The 25621-nt window shown below is 45.6% G+C and overlaps 1 protein-coding gene across 2 annotated transcripts in view; it reads right to left on the bottom strand.

Moving 5' to 3' along the window:
- Positions 1–229: 229 nt before the first annotated feature.
- The window catches only part of COG2 (component of oligomeric golgi complex 2), a 52061-nt gene continuing 26669 nt past the window's right edge, over positions 230–25621 (bottom strand). Inside the window, exons 6-18 of one of the 2 annotated variants that reach the window (XM_045783278.2) lie at positions 24654–24762; positions 23862–24041; positions 22086–22210; positions 17667–17793; positions 15616–15755; positions 11029–11090; positions 9299–9450; positions 7421–7618; positions 6448–6520; positions 6020–6165; positions 4114–4253; positions 2474–2657; positions 230–910 (exon numbers count right to left, since the gene is read on the bottom strand). In XM_045783278.2, coding sequence (XP_045639234.1) covers positions 809–910; positions 2474–2657; positions 4114–4253; positions 6020–6165; positions 6448–6520; positions 7421–7618; positions 9299–9450; positions 11029–11090; positions 15616–15755; positions 17667–17793; positions 22086–22210; positions 23862–24041; positions 24654–24762 — 1738 coding nt within the window. In that variant the 3' untranslated portion in view covers positions 230–808. The remainder of the gene's footprint in view (positions 911–2473; positions 2658–4113; positions 4254–6019; positions 6166–6447; positions 6521–7420; positions 7619–9298; positions 9451–11028; positions 11091–15615; positions 15756–17666; positions 17794–22085; positions 22211–23861; positions 24042–24653; positions 24763–25621) is intronic. The other variant, XM_045783279.2, reaches the window with a different exon arrangement.

Raw genomic sequence — 25621 nt, 5'->3', positions numbered from 1 at the left:
GCCCACCTCGTGCTCCGACCTCTTCCAGACATCCCTGCAGCCAGCCTCTCCCTCCCGACACACAGGGCCTCAGGCCCTGTCACCTCCCACACCTGTAGGAGGTCTCCACCGGCAGGCCCCACAGCTGAGGGCTGTGGGAGGCGGTGCCCTGGAGGAAACACGCCCCACAGGGCACTGGGGGGACCACCATTTAACCTGCCCTGGATCCACAAGTAAAGGCCACATGCGCTTTTGGAAGACACGTCTTTTATTCAGGAACTACGTCTTCCCTCCTGGTTCCAACTCGGGCCAGGAGCGACACCGTGAGCGGAAGCACTCTCGCTGAACGCCCACCGGGAGAATGGAGGAGAGCCGCTTCCCGCCTCTCAGAGCGCCACCTGCACGGTTACGGCCCGGCACGGGAGGCTGAGCCCTCTCGCAGTCACCCCTGCAGGCGGGTGCTTCCCGCTGCGGGGCCAGGGGGCCAACTTTCCGTAGCCACACACCGCTATTTACTCTAATCGTATTTTAGAAATCGGCTCTTCCACGCTAAGATTTACAATAAAAATAAAATAATTTGCTCTGTAAACTATAGTAGAAAGTTTCAAGTGTCTTAAAAACGATCTTCCATACAACGGAAAAAGGCTTCTGTGTTCTGTTCTGGGCAACAAGAGACCCAAGTGTGCAGAGAGGAGCGGCACTGGCCTGTTGCTGGAGACGCCGTGGAAGCACTTCTGGGCCACGGAGACCTGGAAAGAGGACAGAGCCACTTTCTTCCCCTCGGGCTCGACGTCCAACTCTCCTCTCCCCGCAGGCTCTTCCAAGATGCTCACGGCTGCTCTGCCGTTGCCTGGTCCTTGGCGGCAGCGACCAGCTCTGCGAGGGCGGGGAAGCTTCTTATGTCCTTTGTTGCCAGGCCCATCTTTTGTATCTGCAAAGGCCATGAGAGCAAATAAAGGTCCTGTGGTTTCAGCCGAATGCAAACAAAAGACCCTTATAAAGGACAAACAGAATACCCACCCCCACCCTCCACGAACCCAGAAAAAGAGCGCTCCCCAATGAGTGGTGGGGTATATTTCCCTTCACACCAAAGGACTGACTCGTGGTCAAGCTTCCCATTTCGGGGCTAAACACTTAGCATTCTAAGAAGCCAGCATGTTCATTTATCTCAGTCCATCACGCCAGGCTCTTACCAGCATAAGAGGCTCTTTTGTGGACCGCAAAAGAAAATTCACACAAAAAGAATCATCAAGTGAACTATTTTTTAACTGGAGAGTTTTCAAAAAAGCACTGGCCTGAGCTCTTCACTTCTTCACATGCCACCAACAACCTTTTCTCAGAGCCTGATGAATTGTGGACGCTGTGGCAGAGCGAGCACCGTGGATTACTGTGGTAACCGAGTCGTGGCAGACCGTGTTCCTGCTTTTGTTAACAGCAGCAAGCACCACACACACGCACACACACACACACACACACACGAAAATCTGGAAAAATCTACACCAGATTTAGCTTCTGTTGGCACGCTGCTGCTCATTCTGGGGACTGGGACCAAGGAGTGCCATTTCTTTTCGTCCCCCTGCTGCTACCCTCCCACCCCTCCCTGTCTTTCTTTGGCTTCTTTGTTCTTCATATTGCTGTAACAAATTGTCTTGCTTGTAAAAAGACTCGATAAGTTTCTCTTGTGAAATAAAGAAACAGGGCAATGGACTTCTGCCAGGATATATCTCTAAATTCACCTCAAAGCAGCAAAATTTGGATCTCCAGTGATGACCCTGACGTGGGAGAGTCCTCAGCGAGCTAGAAAGCCAAGTATCTCCTGATGGAGACTTCAGGCTCTCACTTCCTTTCCTCTAGCAGAAGACCTTCCTGGAGGGCCTGTGCTATACAGCGAACCTAAACAGTTTAGAAAGCCAGTTGCTCAAGGACGAGAAGCTTCACGATCCTTGAGCAAGTCACCCAGTGTGAACGGAGGCCTTGCACAGAACCCCTATCGGCCTCCTAAGTGACACTGTGTACAGCAATGCTTGTCCATCCACTGTGACTCTAAAACCTGTGTTTGAGGGAAAACCGAAAACTCAGCCAGGGAAGCAGAGAAGTCAGGCTCAGAGATTTCTCAAGGGCCACACTGAGAAATCCACGGGCTAATGTTCTTCTAGTTAGTCTAACCACCTGATTACGTCTTGGGCACTCTGCAGGCGGTGGACGAATAAGACGCCATCTTGTCTGTGAGCTCACACTCAAGTGGGCCTCATGAACACAGGCGCCCCTGAGCCAGGAGGAGGTTGTCGGACCTCAACTGTCAATGTTTAGTATTTGGTTATGCACGCCCTTTTCCTTCAAGTATTTTGGGGTCCTGACCCACTCTTCGAGCCCCAGGAGTTGACACCCCCTGCCCCCTTGGCAGCAAGTACAGGCTCGGGGGAGCCACCAAGAGACCGCTGGGCCCACAGAACTCGCATCAGATGCACCGGGCTGACGATGGCTCGGGGCTTACCTGCTCTCCCAAGTACTCCACATCCAAGGCCAACTGCAGCCTGATCTTGTCATCGTCGCTCATGCCACCGCCACTGGGACCGACGGGGTTGGCGGGAGTGCTTTTCCTGGCTTGTTTCAGCCTTTTCAGGCTCTCTTCCATTTTCCTCACCGAGCTCAGAACGTCTGACACGGTTTCGTAGTACCTGGAGCACAAGACACAATCACTGGTGAGACCGAGGTGTTTGTGTGTGCCCCCAAACAGATGAACTGGCTTTGAGGGCCAAAACAAGAGATTTTTAAGACAGAAATTCATTTCCAATAAAAAAAACAGCCATGGTAAATTTGTCAATGTTTCTTAAAACTGAAAAAAAATAGGGTTTTGGGGTCTTTTTTGGATTTTATTTATTCAACACAGAGAGAGACACAGACAGCACACAAGCAGGGGGAGCAGCAGAGGGAGAGGGAGAAGCGGACTCCCTGCTAAGCAGGGAGTCTAATGGGGGTCTTAATCCCAGGACCCGGGGATTGTGACCCGAGTCAAAGGCAGATGCTTAACTGACTGAGCCACCCAGGTGCCCCCAAAGAGCGGGTCTTGACTCTGTAGCACTGCATTCCCTCAGAACTGAATAAATATGTACGTGGATCTGTGTACAATTTTACTCCCGAACACTAAGAGGAAACTGTGGGCCAAATGGTCTTTCCCACGTGAAGGGTGAGCAGCTGGAGCTCATTCCCCAAGTGCAAGTAACAGACTCATTTATAGTCTGTTCTAGGAACAGTTCATCTTTTAAAGAATGGAAGCATTTCAAATTTTTAAATAAAACTAATTACCTTCACATTATTCGCAATGAAATTTGCAAATAACAAATGAGTTGCGTTTCAAAACTTTGTTTACAAGCTGGTGACTTGGCACTCGGAATGTATGTGCCCACAACAACAATACTGTTAGTAACTCATGTTCTAAATTAACCCACACGTCACTTAATTCAGGGGCAAGTGAGATAAATCAAATATTATTGCAAAATAATTAAACAAAATTCAATAATAAAACAGTGATATACTTTTGACATCACTCAATGCTGGCACTTGGGGAAGAGTCGATTAAATGAGAAATGAAGAGACATTCAACCACAAGGATGCCGAAGACTTCCTTATGTTTTCAAGGGCTGCAGGGTTTTAGACACAAAACATTTACTCGTTGTAATGATACTTCAGAGTGTATGTTTTCTAGACAGCAGCGGCCTCACCGGGATGAGCCTTTGATTATGTGGCGGGATCACAGCCACTGCAGACACGGCTGAGGAGAGAAAGGATCTTCGAAGAAAAAGGTGGCCTGGACTTGCAGAAAGAGGCCTGCATGAGGCGCATGACGGGCAGCAAAGCCCGGGCGTGCTCAGGGAGGTGCGGGGCCAGTGTGAACCCCGGGGACACCGGAAGGCAGGCGGCCCGATGCTCTCTGGGTGCAGGGCGAGTGGAGTGAACGCAGCTCAACCATCAACACAGACGGAAGGACTGAGCGCCTGTGCCTGACCCGTCTGGCGACACACTGATTTGATGCGCTCACCGCCTTGTCCACGTGCAACCCTCCGATGGCTCAGTGGTCTCTGACTCAGGGCTTGTCTGAGAACGTGTGGCACAGCCACCGTCTCAGGTACTTACTTGTGAGTGCTCTCCGAAAGTGCACCCTCCAGCCACTGCTGAATCATTGCCCGTTTGAGCTTATCCTTGTGCCCACTCTGAAGCTGGTAGAATGGCTTCAGAGCACTGTCCACGTAAGAGGAGGCTGCTGTTGGCACCTCCTGGAATAATGACAGTAGAGGTTAAAAAAATATACACACAAAAACCAGAGTAAGTTACTCAAACTTCAAAGAGATGCTACTGATGTACGAGTTTTGCGACAAGAACAAACTCCCTCCCTCCCCCACAGCTGTCTGCAGAAAGATCCTTGGAGAACACGAGGGGGCCCAGCAGCGTAAGGCAAGGGAAAATCGTGTTTAGAGCCAGAGATGGAGAGAGAACGAGAACAAGCACTGAAGTATGTACCAGGGCGGAGGGGGGCAGAGGGAGAGCTGTGTTTGAGACTGCGCATTTCTAACGAGCTCCCACCGGGCGATGCCAAGGCTGCCGGTAGACAGACGGAGGAGCAAGGATCTAGGGTGAGTAATCTCACTTTCCTTAGTTTTAGCTTCATCTGAAAACAAGGACACCGGCATTCACTTTATAGAAGAACAAATGAGAGTATGTGACCCACAAGCACCTGGTAAACATATTAACATCGTATTGAACAGACAGGGAAAGTTGGTAGCTTACCAGAAGAAAATTAACGTATTTGGGAATATAAAGTAGGTCTCTCTCTCCCACTTTTTTTTTTTTTTGTTAAGATTTTATTTATTTATTCGACAGAGATAGAGACAGCCAGCGAGAGAGGGAACACAAGCAGGGGGAGTGGGAGAGGAAGAAGCAGGCTCATAGCGGAGGAGCCTGATGTGGGGCTCGATCCCATAACGCCGGGATCACGCCCTGAGCCGAAGGCAGACGCTTAACCGCTGTGCCACCCACGCGCCCCTCTCTCTCCCACTTTGAAGTGGGAGCTTCAAGTCAGACCAGAAAGGGAAAATCAGGTGACAAAGTACTGTTGCTGGAAGCGGTAATCCTACCGCACACCCCAGATTTTAAAAGGAGAAGAAGAACAGCCACAAAAGAGATTTGCTCCAGCTCAGTTCAGCCCTCGCTGCCTCCGCAACACCGAGTCGGACGCGAAGAGTGACACAAACGGGACAAGAGGCCCCCGCTCAGCACACGCAGAGGCTGCCCTGAACCAGGGCGTGTGCAGGAGCACACAGCACAGTGTCCTGGGAAATCTTCAGAGTTCTTGAAAATAATTTTAGTAGTAAACTGCCTAACATCCAACTCTACAATTGGGAAGAAAGAAAATTCGATGGGAAATTCAGTGACGCACAGCAAGAAGGAAACGGGCATATAAGTGCCCGAAAATAAGAGCTCAGGAGGGGGACCCACACCACTGGTCAACACGAAGTCCCCAAATGGCCATTCTATAAAATGTGACGACAGGAGAATTCGACTTTGAACGCCAGTGTGCATGCACGCTTTTTCACCCCAGAAATGCTTTCCATGTTCTTAATGCAGCTTTTCAAATCTTATCGAGTTAAAGAACAGAAGAAAGCAGGTACTTACTAGGATAATATGAAGCGAACAAGGTAAATTCAATATTTTTCAAATATAAGATACAAAGACCAAAAGAGTATGAGTCAAACATATTTTATAAAAATGCTTTCTTTTGAAATGACTATCTTTCCTTAAGGCCACAGGAATCCTGAACAAGTCCGTACTGTCTGACTCCAATTCCCAAAGCAGCTGGCCATAACCATCCACCTGCGGGGTCCCCTTCCCGCAAAAAAACAGTCTTTGGATGAGGCCGATTAGCTCTGCCTCAGGCTGCCCTGGGAACCTACCTCTCTGTGTCTCGCTCAACCACTCCCTCCCTCGGTGGCTTTCCTACTATATATTTCCCACCTCAGAATTCTTTCCAGTGAGTGCTGCTGACCTTGTTGGTTCTTCGGTAAAGCCTGGGGACCTCCAGGGCACTTTTCAGGTAACTGAAGCAAGACTCACTTAAGTCTTGGATGATCCTGTTACTTAAGGCAGGGACACAGGCTGCCAGAGACGCCTGGGAGTCCTCCAGGGCTGCTGCTGAGACAGAAAGATTGCATGTGACCACTTACTTAGGCCCAGAAGTGAATCTTAGACAGTGTCATAGTATTTAGAGAGTATACGACAATAAATCAAATCAAATCATTAGAATTAAACAAAACATCTCATTCAGAGAATTTAAAATCACAGAACAGAATACAGAAACAACCAAGGATTTACAACTAGAGAAGAAAATGGTAAATATATCCTACAAGCTCTAAAGCTTCATTTTAAATGATTTCTTATTCAAAGATTTGCTAGGTCTAAAGATTCATTTTTTACCTGAGATAGAAGAAAAATTCTTAAAGCCAATCATTTCAAGTTTTGGCTTGATTGTTTCCAAGAGTTCTGGAAGCTGAAATAAATACGCACTTCATATATTCAGTTACTTTTTATAAAGCAAAGGAAGAGGCAATTCTATTTGCATCTATAAAACCCTAAAATATTGTTAATGAATACTGAAACTAAACTTGGGACTTTCTGTCATTTTCCTCAGAAGAAAGTAAAACTTTCACAAAACAGAAATTCTGTTTCACAAAAACAGACTCCAACAACATGGGAAACAGCAGTGCACGGCTATTAACTGGCCCAGGGAATATGAAAACCATTTTCTATTCTGTGGCTCTCCCGGGTACCAAAACAAGCTTGCAACAAAGACCTTGTTTTTGCTCAAAACATATATTTGTTCAAGCACCACAATATATTTAAGCCGGAGGAGAGCGGAATTATGTACCAGAGCACTCACACACACATTCGGCCCACAAAGCCCTCTTAATTAATGATAAAGGCCCCAAACATGGACCCCTATCCGGGAAAACAGAGGGAGACGTTTTAACAGTTGAGCACTTTCAAAGTACAGCTGAAGATTAAACGTTACCAGGAAATATGTGGTCAAGTGGGGTAGAGACAATTAAACTCCAACCCGTTAGTGATCGTGCCTCATGGAGTAAGCAGAGCTAATGAACTGTGCGGCGTGGCTCGCTTGGAGCTCATCACAGCACCACCGGAAAGGAAGCAGAGGCCCCAGGTTCACCCAGTTCGTGACTAGACTGATAAGCAAGGAGGAACGGAGCCCACCTGGGGGGGAAAGCTGGAGAAACACCTCGGAGGGCAGATGAACATGTTCTCTCGAGGTACCCCTGGGCCTCACGATTCTAAGCCTCGTGAGGCCATACGGTGTCAGATCTTTGCACATACTGCTTTCTGTGGCAACACTGAAGTGAGCACCTGGAATTCTCCCGGGACACAGGCCTACCTGCTCCTGAAGCTTGTCCAGGTCTGCGACCACATACACAAGCTGCGTACTGGAAATGGAGACCACGGGCTTGGTCTCTGAAGGGCCACCTCCTTGGTCTTCACCACTTCCTTGGGCAACTGAAGGGTCTTTGCTACCAGTTACCAAAGGCTTTTTAAAATCCTTGGCACTTTCATTAGAGATGGGCCTGAGTAAAAGCTGAAAAACCATTTCAATAATTACTTTTCCACCAGCAACATCTCTGAGCTTTTATTGTTGTGGGTCAACAGCTTACCTAAAGTGATAGCTATCTACAAAGTATTCACTACAAGTTTACCAACGAAAGCAAGACAAGGAGAAATAAGGTCAAGCTACAACCCCACGTACATTTATCCTCCTTAAACCTGTGTCTAATTTCCGGTGATAAAAAGTAATTGGCAAAAATAAAATAGGTCCCTAAACTGAACGAAAATTAATTTCTGGAACATCACAATTTAAAAAATTTCATTAATTCTATTAGGTAAATCATTTACCAAGTGTGCTTGGTAAATTCAGCATTGTAATTAGTAAGGATAAGAAAATCAAAATCCAAGCCTCATTATGCTTCAAACAATACAAACAAAAGTGTTATTCACATCACGTACTGTTACAAGGGAAAAACCAGAGAGAAGTACCCTGGCATCAAGAAAAAAATGGAATAATGAATGTTCGAGGCAAAATAATTTATTAGAGACGTAAGAATTGCTGGCTGGTAGGAATGCATGACGCAGCCGACTCAGATCTGACTGAAGACTCGCACCAACCCCTCTGTGCCCCCAGAACCGACTGCACGGTGGTCTTCAGAAACAGCTTGATGGGCAGCCTGGTCTGCTAAGACCCTTCTGAGCAGAAGAAGGCAAAAGGGAAAAAGAAAACTGGCTTCCACTGATCTCCCAGGATCTGCCAGGCACTTCCGTCAACAATCTGTTGGTCAACAAATGATCTCTTTACTCCTCACAACCACATACGGAAGCTGTTTCCCCACTTTACAGATGAAGAATTTGGGACTCCCAGAGCTAATTTTCCCAAAGCCACGAAATATAAAAGTGGCAGAACCTCGGTTTGATTCTGACTAAAGCCTGCACTCCTTCCACCAGAACACTCCCAACACGACGACGTGCTCATCTCCTGCTGCAACTAAGACTGTATTCCTTCCACAGACGAGGCTTCTTCGTGTTGTCCTTCCCGAGAGCTAGCACACGCACGGAAATACGTGAGTATTCTCATACTCATCACACTGAACCGGCTGCGTGTCTGTCGCCTGAGACTGTCCAGGAGGCAGGGTCTCTCTGACACCAAGACGCTGGTGTGGGGCCTGCCTGCGTGCTGAGCTGTACGAATGCTTTACGCACTAAACCTAATAAATCTTCATAGGCATGCAGATATTTAATATATTCAACTACCTTGACAAGGAAAAGAGTAGGATATTTTGAAATGAAGGAAAGGTTAGTTTTCCTACCTTTTCATCTCGATGATCGTATGATTTTTTTTTTAAGCTTCCAAATACGATTAAAATGTGTGTATTTTTACTTCCACTCCTTTTCATTAAAATGAGCATCTTTGTTTTAATTTGGAGGCACCTCAAAGATGCGGGCTTGGAGAAGGGAATACGAGCTCAACAGCGCAGAGCTTTCCCACAAGACGAAGCACTGAGTGCGGGATCGTAAACGCCCGTAAAGGCGAGGGTGGCAAGAGTGAAAACACCAGCCAAGAAATGAGAAATGCGCCTACTGTCGGCCTCCAGATTAACCTCTCATGACAACCTTGTAACAGCTGAGCACGTTTCGCGGAAGGTGCGTGGAATCCCTAAGAGCGCTGGCGTTAGCGCCGGTGTCGGGGGGCGGCGCGGCCAGCCCTCACCTCGCTGACGAACACGGAGTACCGAGCCAGGATCTGCAGCGTGAGCCTCCACAGACGAGGCGCCAGCACCGGCAAGAACATCTCGTCTGACCAGCAGCGCTGCAGGCTGCCCCACGTCCTGTGAGAAGCCAAGAGGCAAAACGAGCTGCCAGCTGGAGAGGAAACAGACACGTACGGAATCTCAGGCAACTCAGGGCTCAATCCGAACATTTTCAACGTATAATTCAGGAGTGCAGAAGGGGGCCATAATCCATTCACGCCACCACGTCTTTCGTGGCAATGCGTTTTCTAACTTTACACAATTCTCCCTCCCAGGTGTTTGATAAATATTAAGTACATACAGCATTATGTTAAATCATTTGTTAACAGGTACTTTATACATCAGTAAACACAAGCAGGAGTGGCGGTCACTTGCGAGGGTTCCGACTTTGGTTTTGAATTTGTCCTGTTTCATTTGTCTGCTCTTCTGTTCCTCTACCTGAACATGCTATTTATATGCAGGAAGTCAGTGCCGTATGACCATGTTTGGCAAAGACGGGTGAAGACCAACTTTGAGGCTAAAACCGTGCAGTCCAGGCTGACTTAGCCACACAGAAACGAGAAGTTTCAGTGGGGCAGCCTAGAGACCTGTGTGGCTATGGAAAGAGCCATACAGCATGCGAGTGGCCACCAGGAAGGACTGCAAGACATGAGATTAATGAGGCTGTGGAGGAAGGCAAGCATGTCTGGAACCCGCCAACCACGGTCACCTGCTCACTACCCCAGGATGGGGGCCAAGGGCTCTAGAGGCCTGGCGCAGGAACCCCAGTTGTGAATCATCCTCCAGGAGGGAAGGGCCATCCTGATATTTACCTCCACCTGGGATGAAAGCAGATGGAAGCCAGTTTGCTACACAAAGAGCTGATCACCAGGGGCTAATCTCCTTGCCATGTTATATTCAGAAACAAAAATGAGGTCTGCTTCCTATATTCTTAAAGCTTTTTTTTTTTTTAATTTTATTTTAGGGATGACTGGGTGGCTCAGTCGGTTAAGAGTCTGCCTTCAGCTCAGGTCATGATTCCGGGGTTCTGGGATCGAGCTCCTCTTCGGGCTCCTTGCTCAGCAGGGAGCGTGCTTCTCCCTCTGCCTGCCTCTCCCCCTGCTTGTGCTCTCTCTCTCTGACAAGTAAATAAAATCTTTAATAAAATAAAATAAAAATTTATTTTAATTCCAGTATAGTTAACATACAGTGTTGTACTGGTTTCAGGTGTACAATATTGTGATTCAACAATTCTGTACATGACTCAATGCTCATCATGGTAAGTGTCCTCTTAATCCCCATCACTTATTCCCCCCCCCCTTCCCCTCTGGTGACCATCGGTTCGGTGTCTATAGTTAAGAGTCTGTTTCTTGGTTTGTCTCTTTTCTTCCCTTTGCTCGCTTGTTTTGTTTCTTAAATTCCACATATGAGCGAAATCATATGGTATCTGTCTTTCTCTGACTTCATTCCCTTGCCAATGGCAAGATTTCCTTCCTTTTCCTGCTGAAACAATATCCCATTTCTTTTTATAAAGAAAGAAGCTCTATAAACAAAAAAAATTGATTTCTTTTAGCCTCTTTAAAAAAAAAAGAGGTTGAGTTACGTCTTTAAGGTCTAACCTACTGCATGACAGGACAAGGTCGGGGTGACTGGCTGGGCTTCCCTCGCTCACTGAGTGGCACTCTGCCACTGGTCACTTTCAGGAATTTACCTGGAGCGTCCTCCAGTACATCCGTAAGGGCTGCTTCTAAGGATCCTGCGATTTCTCTAAATCTGAGACAAAAACAAGGGCACAGATTAGGGTTTATGCAGCTGCTGGATGCCTTTTCCTACCTGTTCTCTCTCCTTCCCGAGGACTAGGCACTTCCTCCACCGGCTTGTCCCTCAGTCTGACATTCTTAGTGATGCCCAACCGGCCGTAGAATGCCCAGTCTCGCAGACGTTTTTAACTGAACAAGGAATACCTTTCTCTTGATTCAGCCACTATTATGTAGGGTTTTTCTGTTTCTTTGCAGCTGACTGGAATCACAACTAAAACCATGTTTTTCAAACTAAACAAACTGCCCGTTTCAGCTGCCATCAAGAAGCCATGCCCGGCAAGTCCCACCTGCCTGTCCTCGTGCCATCCCCTCGCGGCCATGAGACTGTGGGTCTCTCCAATCCATCTCGATTTGCACTATTATAGCAGAATAAACGTACCCGAACTAAGGAACGGGGAGGCTGTATTCTGCATCTTTGTTTGCAAGCTTGAGAAAAGCCACAGCAGGCAGCCAGTTAGCACGACAACGGCTGGCCGCTCATGCTCTGTGCATTTCTGTGGAGCCTCTCGTGCTGTCCGGCGCCCACCCTGTCGGCATGGCCAGCCGGCGTCTGCACCACCGCTTCTGGTCAGTTCTCCTGTGTCTCAGCTGGCCCACTGGCCATCGAGACATCCTGCCCCCAACTTCTGTTGTAATTACTGATGTGGACACGTTTAGGACTTTGTGACATGAAAGTGTGTACTTTTTAAACTAGCTGCTCAGGTAGCGTTCTGTTTCCCGACTATGTAACGTCCCCCGTCACACCTTTCCCAGCATGCTCCTGTCACCTGCCAGTTCCCTTGCTGGCAATCAATTCTGACACACGCTCAAGATTAATTTACCTAATTGAGCAGTTTGGGTTTTTTATAGTATATGTGTGCTTTTTAAGAGTGGTTCAGAGACGGAGCTGAAGGAAACTGGCTGAAGGATGAAAAGAACAGCACATCAGACAGAGAGCAGTAGCTGTGCCCTCCACGAACATGCAACACGGCTCAGAGCCAGAGACCCCAAGGCCGCCCTGCACCCTGCACTGTTGGAGCTGGCCGGTTTCCTACAGCTTCCTGGAGGCTATGTGGAAGGAACCTATCCTCCTATGGCTCAGGGAAGTCCGCAGAAGGCTCATCTCCCCGAGCTGCAGATGGGAGGCACGGGAGAGCAAGTGACAGGCAGAAGGGTGGGGTAAGAGAAGGGAGCCCAAAAATGGCAGCAAAAGGGGGCAGGGTGACCTTGCGCCTAATGAAGAGAAGTGGGAAGGGGTGCTCTACAGCAGGGAGAGCACACTGGCCCCAGGTCTCAGCTTCAGGCCCCTCACATCACTTTTTCCAAAATCCATACAATACAGAGTAAGCTCTGACAAGGAAAGGGCCTGAGAGCTAACCAGGCACTGTGTATGGCTGGGAAAAGCAAGCTACACAGCCCCGAGTAAGGAAATGGTTGGGTAACGTGTGGCACATTCATTCTAGAATGTGATACACAAAGAGGTCGGCTTGAAGCAACACGCAGTAAGAAGAGCAAATATAATTTAGTAGCAAGGAAAGACATTGGACACAAAATTATGTGTACATTTATGCTAACAACGAGAACACACACGTGAGAAGGTACCAGAACCAAATGCACCAGGACCCCTGGATCTCGCTGCCTTCACACAACCCTTTGCCTGTGAGACCAAGTGGGAAGAGCTGTGAAAGTACAACTGCCCAGGTCACTTGACAGAGCTCTGCCTTCCCAGCTAGGAGCCCAGCACCAGCCCGTCGCGTAGCTGTGCTGGGCAGCTAACTTCCAGGACTGAAGTGACAGGTTATAGTCCTTTTTGCAAAACAGCAAAAAGTGAGAAGTGACTTTGGTGAAACTTGAGAAGCCGTGCTATAGTTTGCACATGGACGTGTGATGCCATTCTGCTCTTGCCAGGATATATGCAACAAGGGCAAACCCCAAATAAAAGGTTTCTAAATCCTTAAATTTCGGTTTGGGGCAGGTCTCTACACATATTCCTCCATGCATGCTACAGGTCTGCAAGCATCCAAAAGTGCTTATATAAAAATTCGTACGGCAATGAGACACCCCCTCTGCTTGGCAGGATCAGAAATGTTGCAGGCCGCATCTCTACACGCCTCTTCTCCATGCACATGCACACTTGAGGGCGAAGGGAAAGTGTGTCAATGCTGTAGAGACCCCACATCATTAAGGAGGAGACATACTATCTTCAGCATGTACCGAATATAGTATATACCGTGATCGTTCTGGGAGTATGTAATACTCTAGAAAGAGTTCCATTAAAAAGGACCTACAACTTAGCCTTGGCATTTAAGGGACTAACACCAGTTTCTAGGTAGTCACTGGCTCATGACAATTTGACACAGTTTTGGTCAGAATTGCATTTTTTTTCTTCCTACTAGAAACTAAGTCCTAAAGCTACTTTCCAATACACCTGTAAGAATGAGTGAAATGAAGACCCAGCAGGGTATCAGGAACAGTGTGGGGGTACAAGTGTGCTCCCAGAAGGTGCTGGCTGGGAGTGCTGCCTTTCTTCCTAAGATGATGGGGATACAGGCCTACAGTCAGACCAGAAGCATAAATCTGTTCCCAAGAGTGCAATATGAATATTTCTCCCTATAAACATGTCAAAGCATACCACCCCACTGGCTTTGAGCTTCAAGTGACCCTGAAGTGAATGAGATAACAATACAACTCTGACCCTAGTCATGTTTGTGGAGATTTCTTTCATCCCTCAGAGTAAACAGTTAGACACCTGGTAAAAATCAACACAACAGTCCTATAAAGTGTTACTTGAATTTATTTTTAAAATGGAAAAACAAACATATTGAATACAAGTTCTACACTTTGTAACTCAAACGTCATTTTTAAAAATTTCACAAATTTTAAGATAGTTTACAAAAAGTTAACCAATCCTTTTGAATGCTTAATGTTAAAATCTTGTGAAGGTACAAAATCTTTCAGGGAACTGGCTGACTTTGAACATAGTTTAAGGCTCAGTTGCCAGCCCCATGAGAACCAGCTGAAGCAAGGCTGTGCTGTCGCTGTGGGGCCCCGCCTGGCCGAGCCCCGAGCTCGGGCCAAAACAGCCCACTGGAGCTCCAGGAGGGCGGGTCCAGGAGGTGGGGTGACAGTGCAAGATCCCCAGGCGTGGGGTCATGGGATCTGGGGAAACAACTAGCAAGGGGAGTTTGGAGCAGCAGCCAGAACTACGTGATGTGATGGTACTGGGCGTCCAAAGCAATCTAACTCAAACCGCGGACTACAGAAGAAATGGTAGAATGCAGACATCTCTTCTCTACTGCAGTCTTATACTGTGACATAATGCTTCACTATTTTAAATTGTGCTCCTGAATCCAAAGGGCTTCTTGCCCTGGCTTGATCTCGATTATCCTGTAACAACCACTTCCAATGTGGTCCGTGAATACCTTAGATGAACAAATCCTTAGTTTCCTACTCAGAGACAAGCTACGTGGTGATGTGACCTTGGCAAATTAAGCATAAAACACAGTGTCGTATGAGAAAGGGCATTTCCCTAACATTCTGATAACTGTGATTTCATTATCAGAAGATGATTACATACATTCTCAATCATGGCAAACAATTATAATCAAGGTACCTAATCCTTAATATATTTCCCTGTGATTTTTCCCTCAGAACTCTGGGGAAAAGGACATCATAATGAAAGCACTCAGAGATTTAAACAAAAAGCCCATGACTCTTTACAGACCATTCTATCTAAAGCACTCTAGTTAATGACATGCTATGAAACAACTCACCATGACCTCATTCAAGACACTCTGCAAAAATGCCTGATCTCATCTACTTTTCTAGCAGAACATACGTTGCTAAGAGTTTATCTTAAATTTCCCCAAATAGTTTACAGAAGTACTTATTTACATATGTGCTATCATCATGACATCTGTTAGAAGCGTCACCATTTTCCAGAACAGAGAGAACAAAAGTCAAAGATTATAAAGAAAAGCCAGAATAATAACTAGGATTCTCATAAACTAATTGATGGAACCTGATAGAAAGCATACTTAAGGCTGCGCTTCTCCCCACTCCCTCTGAGGGAAAGAACTGTCCAGAGAAGCCAACAACAGATGTGGGCCGCGTCCACTGTCTGACAGAGGCAGGTGGTGAGAAGGGGAAAGGGGAAAGATCGTGCTGCTCCAGAGCCCCTCCTGTCTGCCTCTGTGGGCTGGATGAGGACATACTAGTCATGTGTGTGGAGCTGGGGGGGGATGGAGCTAGGCCCAGTGTCCACCTCAGTCCAAGGCTGGTGTTCTCAGCCTTCTAATTACGAAATCACTTTTCTGTCGCGCAAGCCAGAACTTTGGCAAACAAGACACTTCCTGCATGTTTCCATTTTAGATTTTGCCTCCCAAGGAACAGTAGGATGATCTCAAAGAAAGGGCTGTTAAGCAGAGCAACACCCTGCATTGGTATTCAAATTCCATTTTAGAAGACTGGGGGGGGAGGGGAGGAAATAAATTACTGACCTTATTTGGAAATAAACAGGTAAATTCCACTTATTATTGAAGCTGTGATAGGCAGGATGGGCTCTTAATCTTCTCACACTGGCCTGTGATCCACATTGCCGTTCAAATGCTCTCACAAAATCCATACTTATGGTGTATTTCTAAAATAAGAACGAACAGGTGGAATTTTCATTGTAAGCAAATTAACCAGAGACAGGAACATACAGGGAAAGCTGTAAGCAAGATAAAGAAGGTGAACACTTTGACTCGTTTCCAGAGCTGATAAGGATCTGGAGAGCTCGTGCTTCCCAGGTCCTGACTTGAAGATCAGGTAATGCCCAAAGTGGTTCGGTGACCTGCTCAAGGTCTTATGTGGCAAGCCCATCCGGAAACCCACTGCTCTGTAAACGACAGCTCTCATATTCTAGGGGACCCCTAACCTAGTCCATCGGAACTGGAAGAGACTGTAAATTAAGTGGTATCATTTTCACTGCCGCTCCAGAAGAAGGAGAAGTAGAACATTTTTAAAAGGATAGAATCAAACCAGGTGAGTAATCACGTCATTTCTATAGGCGAAACAGCACAAAAGCTGACAGGGCGCTCACACGTGCACCAGCTGAAACTTACTCAGCGCTCACCACCTGTGCACTGGGCCTAAAACTGTCCTACTGACTTTCGCTCACAAAACTACCCCATCAGGTAACTACTACTGCTAGTATTTTAAGGATGACATTTCCTCTTCTGTTTAGGCTCAGAGAGAATTTACCCAAAGACAAGGCTAATAGAGGACACAGAACCGTGGTCAGTCAGCAAAGCAAAACCACAGCTGTTATGAAATGCACATTCCTTTGTGGGTACTCTAGGCCCCAAGTGCCCAGGCTCTACAGGGAATGTGTGTGGACCTTCCATATGCTTCTTAATTAAGAGGGGCTCAATTCTGGCTCCCCAAACCATTTACCTAAATACGCTGAAGTCTGTGCTTAGGCCAGAATCGTAGTGCACTTGATACCACACGTTTTTAATCTCTTTCAATTGATTCTGAGCAACACTTACGGAATCCCGAGTGTGGTCTAGGCGTGTGGAATTGAGGAAAAGGTATTATTCATCCTTTTGGGATAAAACATATTCTACCTTTGCATACGATGGGACGCTAAAGGAATACAAAAATGTTTCTCTCTTCACAAGAAGCTTGTCACAGCAATGCTGAAAGCTGAAAGCATTTTTTGAAAGAAACTGACAGATGCTATGCTTGCTTGAAATATACCCACCAACATTAAGTACTGGTTTAGAATTCTAAAATCAACCTGCTATGAGAAAGTGTCATTTCTGAGCTGAAACATCTCCCGAGCCTAACATGATCAGTACAATTCTCTAGAGTACAGCAAAACGTAAAGGGTCTTAAATGGTTCATGCCTAAGACCACTATTTCATTCTGCTACAGTATCTATTTTTAAGAGCCCTAATTTTTAAAATCACAAAAATCACTGTCATATAATTTACCAAGTGACACCAAGTAATCATATCGTTCGACATACTGTTAACATCACACAATTAGTCAAGAGAATAGGTAAGTGGTATTTCTGGAATAATAAAGCTCCAAATTTGTTGTTTTACCCGTTTTTGAAGTCCACTAGGCCGCAGGCTCACCACAATTGCTGTCTACCTCTCTACACTTTAAAAATTAATAAGGATTTTATAATCCAATCAATACCTTTTGTTTTCCTTAAAAATTATACAGTACAGATCTGCAAACCTAATTTTTCATGGAAAACAACTGCAAGGAGACTGGTTTTTAATGGTCTTTAGGATCTCTTTTTAAAGTGAGAAAATAATGTACGTATCTAGTCACAATTGTGTTTAGACCGGATTTTAGTATACATTCCCAAATTAAAATATTTATTCCCAAAAGTATCAGAGACTACTACTTGGATTAAACAATTTTGTAAATGCTACTCACGAACTCAAATTTTTATTTTTAAAAAACCACAGAACCAAAACTGTGCAGAAAATATGATTAGTCTCAAGCCTCTGGTTAGTATCTTCAAGAATCAAGATGATGGAGGAAAAGGTACCTCGTGAAATGCATCAGGATTCCCAGGATTAAAAAGAGAAGGCAATTTTTCTTCTAATCCTCGTACTATTTCTGGCCAGACAGAGTTCACCAAAAAGTCATATCCGGGAACAGTATTGCCTTTTTCACTGTAGGACAAGAGCAAAATCTCAGTCAGATACGCTGTGCTCTTTTATAAAGGGAGAAATTCTACTGTGGTGATTTTACTAGAAGTTCCTCAGCCTAAAACTTATTTCAATCTTTACAAAAAACTCTCTCTGTTAGTTAGCTGGTTTAGAACCCCACACTTCTATGTTACTCCTTGATCCCAGTCTCACCTTGAAGCTGGTATGTCCTCTGTATCCTGACTCTTCTATTTACCACACAGGAGAGCAAGCTGGTGTCAAACTGCTTTGGCCCGATTCCTCCCCTAATTAGGCCACCATATTTACACTCTACCTTGGAAAAGAAGTAGTCTAGTAACACAGGAAAAGCAATCTTTGCGTTCAATCTTAATACCGTTAAGCCCTGAAGCATTGTAAATTATGCTAATTTACCAATTACGAACAGCTCTGTGAAGATGAAGCCATCTCCAATTATCACCTTTAGTTCTAAAACTCTAGGACTGTTCCAAGTAAAATCTCGATCACAAATCCTGATAAAAAAAACTTGCCACATTAATTTTTGTGTTTGTGTCCCTGCTTTATTCTGCATTTTTTAGCAAAAGGGCTGGACTTTGGATTTCTAAGTCACAGACGTCAATGAGAGGCAACACTGAGATGAAACATTCACTTGGAGCCAGAGTGCCTGGGTTCAAATCGTGGGCCCTTTAACGTCTATGCTTGGTTGTCTTCATCTTTAGATGGACATGATAGGATGTGGACCACAGGAGCATCATATGGGTTACCATCTGTAAAGCATTTAGGCTGGGGCCTAGCATACAGTAAGTGCTATGTTAGGAATGGTTACATACATTAAGTAAATAAATAAGGCAGATTCCTCAAGTTTCTCCTGAACTTAAAGACACATAAGTAAATATCTTCGAGGCAAATACCACCTCAATGACTACCCACTCTGACTGCTGTATGTTGTGCAATATGCTCTATTTTAAGATAATTTTAACAATGGTGAACAATTCAATATAAGTTCCTATTTCAGCAAAACTGGGAGTTTTGTAGCTAAGTTGTGATAGCAAATCGGGATTTACTATGCTGGTATTAAAAATAAACAGAAAAATGCTTTCATAATTTTCCTGCTTAGCAAAAATTATCAGGAAAGATGGATTATCAAGGAAGCTATGCCTCACTTCCAGGAAGGGATACCAAATAATCTTACTATAGTTCAATATTGATAAGAAATCACCGGTGGTTTGGAGGAGGGCTGGGGAGGGCAAAGAAGATGCGTACTTCCACATACCCAATGCCACACTTCACAGTAGTATATATACTTTCCCTCGTACTAAGAACTAGCTCTATTAAGGTATCTAGAGAAGGAAAGAATAACATTAAGGATTTTAAAACGACAGATGCACAGAATATAAGCAGTATTAAATGACAAGGTCTCCTCATTCCCAAGGTAAATATCTACTTAAAGCCCCAAGAGAAAATTTACATCCTCAAGATTAACAGTTGAACCAGATGGCAAATGAGAAAAGTAAATCCTTATTCTTTGGAAGATAAATGCTACAGGCCACTGGTGTTGCCAGATTATAAAGAGCACATACTGAGGCGACACGGGCAAATAGTAAAGACTGCACAAGGGACGCACTGAGCCAAGTGTGTGGAAATTTGAAGGCAGGAGCTAAGCAAGGGGGGTCAGGGGCGGCATAATGAGGGTGCTTGAGGCAAATAACGACCTACTAAGGTACAATTTAGATTCCTCAAATGGGACACCTGGGTGGCTTAGTGGTGAAGCATCTGCCTTCGGCTGAGGTCATGATCTTGGGGTCCTGGGATCGAGCCCTGCGTTGGGCTCCTTGCTCAGTGGGGAGCTGGCTTCTCCCTCTCCCTCTGCCCCACCCACTCATGTTCTCTCCCCCACTCTCTCTCCCCTTCCCTCTCACATAAATCTTTAAATAAAAAAAATTGATTCCTCAAATTTCTGAGGCTTCTACATGAATTCTGCCACAATGAAAACTGTGGAAGAACTTGGAAAGCTTTGAAACTTGACATTTCAGGACCAAGACTAGCCTTGTCCAATCTAATGACTGGTTGTTTCCTAACTGTGACTTCTTAAATTTTACATCATGACTTTTTTAAGATTTTATTTGAGAGCGACAGAGCACAAGCCAGGGGTCGGGGCAGAGGGAGAAGCGGACTAAGCTCAGAGCCCAACATGGGGCTCGATCCCAGGACCCAGAGTTCAGGACCTGAGCAGAAGGCAGATGCTCAACTGACAGCCACCCACGTGTCGCTACATCATGACTTCTAAATTCTCACATGAAATCCAAATCCAACTAAATCTTCATGGCTACTAAACACAAGTGGCAAAACCAGGCTTTCTCTAAAATCACGTAGTGGAAACAGGGTACTTCAGTGGTCAGGTGGCATATTTAGTACACCAGATTTTTCTTTCCAAAGAATAAAAATTCAAGACCAAACATATTGCTTGCTTATTTCATAAAGTTTAGGGACCTCATTTGCCTTTTTAATGCTGAAAATAGATTAATTCTTTCATTTTGCAGACACTGGGTCGTTGCTATCTTTAGCAGGTGTGAGCAGGAAGGGGTGGGCAGCGCAGAAGGTGAGCATGTGCTAAGCCTATGGACATCAGTCCTCAACAGAGGCAAAAGCCAACTTGTACTGGAATCCAGAGGACGTGCTTAACGCTGAACATCAGGATAAAAGACGGTCTCTTGAAAGAAGTGGTATCTCAGGGATGCCTGGGTGGCTCAGTCGGTTAAGCCCCTGCCCTCGGCTCAGGTCATGACACCAGAGTCCTGGGATTAAGCCTCATATTGGGCTCCCTGCTCAGTGGGGACCCTGCTTCTCCCTCTGCCCCTCCCTCTGCTTGTGCTTTCTCTCAAATAAATAAATACAATTATTAAATATTTACCTTGGGGATGAGATCTTGTCATTTAATAAATAATAATATTATTAATAAATAATCTAAAAAAACAGTGGTATCTGAGCTGGAGCTTTATGTGGAGTAAGAGGTCAACAGAAAGACAAGGGAATGGGAAGGGCAGGAGACAACGAGGGAAAGCACAGAAGCACACAGTACAGTTGTTCCTTGACTTACGACAGAGTTAGCTCCCAATAAACCCATCGTTCAGTTGGAAATCTCATAAGCTGAAAATGCGTTTAATACACCTAACCGACCGCACATCAGAGCTCAGCCCAGCCTACCTTAAATATGCTCAGACCACTTACAGCATCATACGGTTGGGCAACACCACCAAACACAAAGCCTATTTCACGATGAAGAGTCTGATATCTCATGCAATTTACTGAACACTGCACTGAAAGCAAGAAACAGGATGGTTTAAGTGTGTTGGTTGCTGACCCTCGTGATCGCATGGCTGCCTGGGAGCTGTGCTCGCTGCCCCTGCCCAGCACCACAAGAGCGGATCCTACTACAGATCACTAGCCCAGGAAAAGACCAAAGTCAAAATGTGAAGTACGTTTTTTACTGAATGTACATCACTTCTGCACCATCGTAAAGTCAAAAAACCGTAAGCTGAACCAATGTGAAGTCAGGGATCTTCTGTACAAGGTGTGTTAGAGAAGGTCAAGTGCTACTGTCTGGCCGGGAACCACAGTGGTATGGGGGAAAGTTCTACAGTGGAGAACAACCGGGACCAGGGCATCAGGGGCCTCACAGGCTGCGCCAGGAAGACTGGATGTTCCTCTATGAGCTATGAGAAGCCATAAAAGACTTAGGAAGGTGGCAGAGTTCTGGGGAGATGGGACAGCCAAGGGCTGCAATGAAGACGGACAGGTGGAGCCGAGGAGACCAGATGGGGAGAGCCTGCTATCCTGGACAAAAGGCGACAAAGGTCTGGACTGGGACGATGGCGACGGTGGAAGGAAATTGGATATTCATGAAACAGAACTGGAAAGCCACGGAAATGAACTAAGAGAGGGAGGGAAAATTGAACATGACTTTAATCACAATCAGTATAAAACTTGTTGAATTAAACTGAATTGATATTTCTAGACAGATGATGAAACCAATTTTGAATTCAAACCTGATTAAGGAGAAAGTGTGAGAAGGGAACAGTAGAGCCTCTGGAGTCAGAGAAATATAACCTTCAAGATTCGTTCCCACTATTCGTTTCCTTCCCTGTAAACCCAGGCTAGTGATACCCACGCCTCACGGCACTGGTAACAAACAGGAAAGTGCACACGTTCCCAGGTCAGACAAGACGCCAATGATCAGCAGCGCGCCAGGAGGTAACAGGTGGTCTGAGCTGAGGGGCAAGCGCAGCAGTTTACGTCACCTGGAGATGGCTCCTCCTGTGACTTCTCGAAGGAGGCGGCAGTGGTGAGGAACGAACTCCAGGAGCTTATCGTACATGATCTGAAGGCCATCTGGGTGAGACTCAGCGATCTGCTCTACGATCACCTACCAGAAGGAAGAGCATTTTTTTTTTTTTTAAAGAACCTGAAAGAGAAGCATGAACTGTACACTACAGAGAAAAGAATAAAGAAAACCTTAAAAATACGCTTCCTCATTCCTCCTCCCCACATGACACGCTTTCTAAACTGGAGGTGAGTGACAGCTGCACTGAAAACTAGGTCCTGGGATTAGGGGACACAGTTCTGACCCTGGAGGACACAAAGGCTGGGTGACAAGAGACTGGCCTGAAGCTGAAACATCACACACACTCATCTGCTTCCCTTCTGAGCTTGAAAGAAAATACCGTGTTCCCAGACAACGGTTCTGTACCGTCTTCACCTTGGCCTTGTCATCTACCATCACCACATTAGGGAAAGGGTTGAGACAGAGAGTGATGGAAGAAAACACATTTTATTTTGCTTTAGTATTTTATTTTTTGTGGTAAGGTTGAGTTTCAGGAGGTGAATGACAAGCAAACAAAATACAAACGTGGCCATAGTTCATTTAACATGCCACTGAAACTTAAAGTACTTCCCTAATTTAGCACATTAGATTCAGCTCAATGAAAAAAGCATAAATTAGTAACTAAAATATTTTCACTTACTGATAAAGAATAACATAATCTTTTTCATCCCCCCCCAAGAGATAGCTACAAAATATAATAGGATACACACAGAGAACTGACAGATCATTTAGTTTTAGTAATCCTAATGAAGCTGAGAGGATTACTGAAATTAATCCTTCAATTTCACTTTTATCAATGGGATTCACTGTCCTGTTTAAACCGGAAGACTTTCATCCTGAAGTCATGGTGGGTAGCTTTGTACTTACTGGACAGAAAGAGCATGCACACTGGCAAGTGACTGGAAGCAAGTCCTCAAACACCGAGGACGGGCTTCGTGACTTCTATCAGCTTGAACCAGATGAAACTGACACCTTCTAAGTCGGAAACTGCTGAGGGCTGACACCTCATACGGCGCAGCCTATCCCTGGCTGCTCAGAGGCAGGATGTACTTACTTCCTATATGAACTACATCCTCATAGGTCAAGGACACTGGGCAACCAAGTGCCAGATTGAAGGTACTACCCTGCTAACTTGCCCATAAAAGCCCTTCATCTTTGAATATTCCCTCCCTCCCACCTTCCTGGCCTGGCAAACTCCTCCACGCTTTTTAAGACTTAGGCTAAATCTATTCTGTGCAGACATCTCCCCTCACGGACTTTCCACGCTCATGGGGTTGTCTTCCAGCTCCTCCAGCAGGCACGTGCGCCGTGTGGGGTCATCTGCTTACCTGTTCTATTTGACCCCAGCACTGCAAACATCCTTCTCGTCAACTTCATTGACGTATAATTTACAGAACTTAAAACTGACCTGAAAATGTTCTGATCCATACCTTCTTCCTAGGCAAGACCCCCTACGAAATTAAGATGATCCTCGAGCTATGGCATCGTGAGAAGATACCAGAGCACATGCCTGACTCCTGCCGCACTGGCGGTAACTGACGGGGACTAATCCTTTCTTACACCCGGAAGTGCAATAACTAGGAGAATCTTCACAGAAAGATCCATGCTCTCTCTCTCACACCCAGTGAAGAACTGAAGTCAGAGCAAATGCTCTGTGAGTGTTTGCTGAACGGAGAACGTGAGGTGCACAAACCTCATCCATGTATGGCTTCACCAGGACTTGACCAACTAAGGCCTCCGCGTCCCGAGTCTTGTCGATTGTGGCGTAGGTCCGTAAGCAGTGCCGTATTATATCCACGTTGGATGTCTGAAGACCTTCTAACAGCAGGCCTTCCAGGGACTGCTGCAACATGGCCGTAATGCCAGCTATCCGCTGCAAGAAGAAACAGACAAGTAAAGAAAGCTCCAGGTAGAACAGTTTCTAAAAATTCAATATATATATATATATATATATATATATATATATATATATATATATATATATGTAAAATGAACCTCTTATTCTACTAGAATATATATAAGATTAAAATATTAACATTTCCTGCAGAGTAACAACACATATCTCTTCTTCTCCCGATTTCTTTGTAAGTAAATCTTTGCTTCATCGAAGGAAAGTTTAGACAGAATTACAGAATGACAAAAAGTTATTTTCTTAAGCTACAGAGTAAACCTGACAAATGTGCATTTAAACCCAGTCCAGGGCTTTGGATAAATGAACTCTGACTACATCATATAATGTGTCAAGTTACATGAAGTCAGAATTAATTTTACTCGTATAGTTTGGAGGATATGCTTGTGTCATTCCACAAAACCTACACAGCGTGACACATAGGAAGCAGGGGCCCAAGCAACAAAAACTGAAAGAAAAAATTCAAAGAGAGCTTCAAAATCCTATAGAGCAGCAATTATCAGGGGTGATGCTAGGTTAAGCCCAATCAGCTGGGAAATTCTCAAACAGCAAAAGGAACATCTAAATCACACTTACCGGTCTTACTTTGTCCAGAAGAGGCATGCCTTTGCTCTGAACAGCATGAAACTGTAACTGGTTAAATTCTGTGGCAATTCTCTCCAAAATCTGTCCAGTCCAAAGTGGGCTAGTAGAGACCATTGTAGAAATGTAATTCCCAAAATTGTTTAATTTCTGAGACATCACCCGGTTAGCAACGGTGAGGCTTTCGCACCCCCGTGCTACAACTTTCTTCACAGCGTGTCCCCACGTCCCGCTGTGACACAGCTAGGGCACCTGCACCTGCATGCCATCAATTGTCACGACAAACTGTATGTGCAGCAGGTTCCAGGTGCGGGGGGTTGGGGAGGGGGGAGGGGTCATTCCGTAGAGGCCACTGATGCTGCCCTGGCCCCGGCCACAGGGCCCAGACAGGTAGCAGGAGCTGTTCTAGGTCAGTCTGGGTACAACTGCATCTTTCCACCACGTTCCTCAGGCTCTCCCATTCATGACCTTCCTCCTATCTAATCTCCTTCTCTCTCTCGCCCTATCCTATCATTCATACATGAATCTTCTTCTTCTTCTCCGCCTGCCTCATTCTCCCTCCCTCTAAAACACCTCTAATACTTCTAAAGTACCAGCTACTGCTGTCTCCTCAATCAAACAAAACTGGTCCTCTAGCAGCAATAAATGAAACACCTCAAAATAGCTGATTTTAAGTTTACATTTACTGAACAGTGGAAAGAGCAAGCTCCATGCTCTGGGTCCTAGTGAGAGAACACTCATTGTGAATCTGCCACCACGTGTAATGAATGCACTTCCCTCCCGACCCCCAAACACATGATAAAGCATCAACACCAAAGGAAGCTGAATAATAATAATAAAAAAAAGCTATAAAGGTTTTTCTGAGGCATCCTACATCCGATGATGAGCAGTCAGGTGGTGAGGAGAGCCCACATCATAAGGAAACACAAGATGTATGGAGACTGGCAGCGGTGTGCCCCGTC

The sequence above is a fragment of the Ursus americanus genome, chromosome 6, assembly GCF_024610735.1.
Source record: "Ursus americanus isolate L20-20 chromosome 6, mUrsAme1.1.p, whole genome shotgun sequence".
Lineage (NCBI taxonomy): Eukaryota > Metazoa > Chordata > Mammalia > Carnivora > Ursidae > Ursus > Ursus americanus.
Note: the sequence above shows the minus strand (reverse complement) of the source record. Positions and strands in the feature narration are given on the sequence as shown.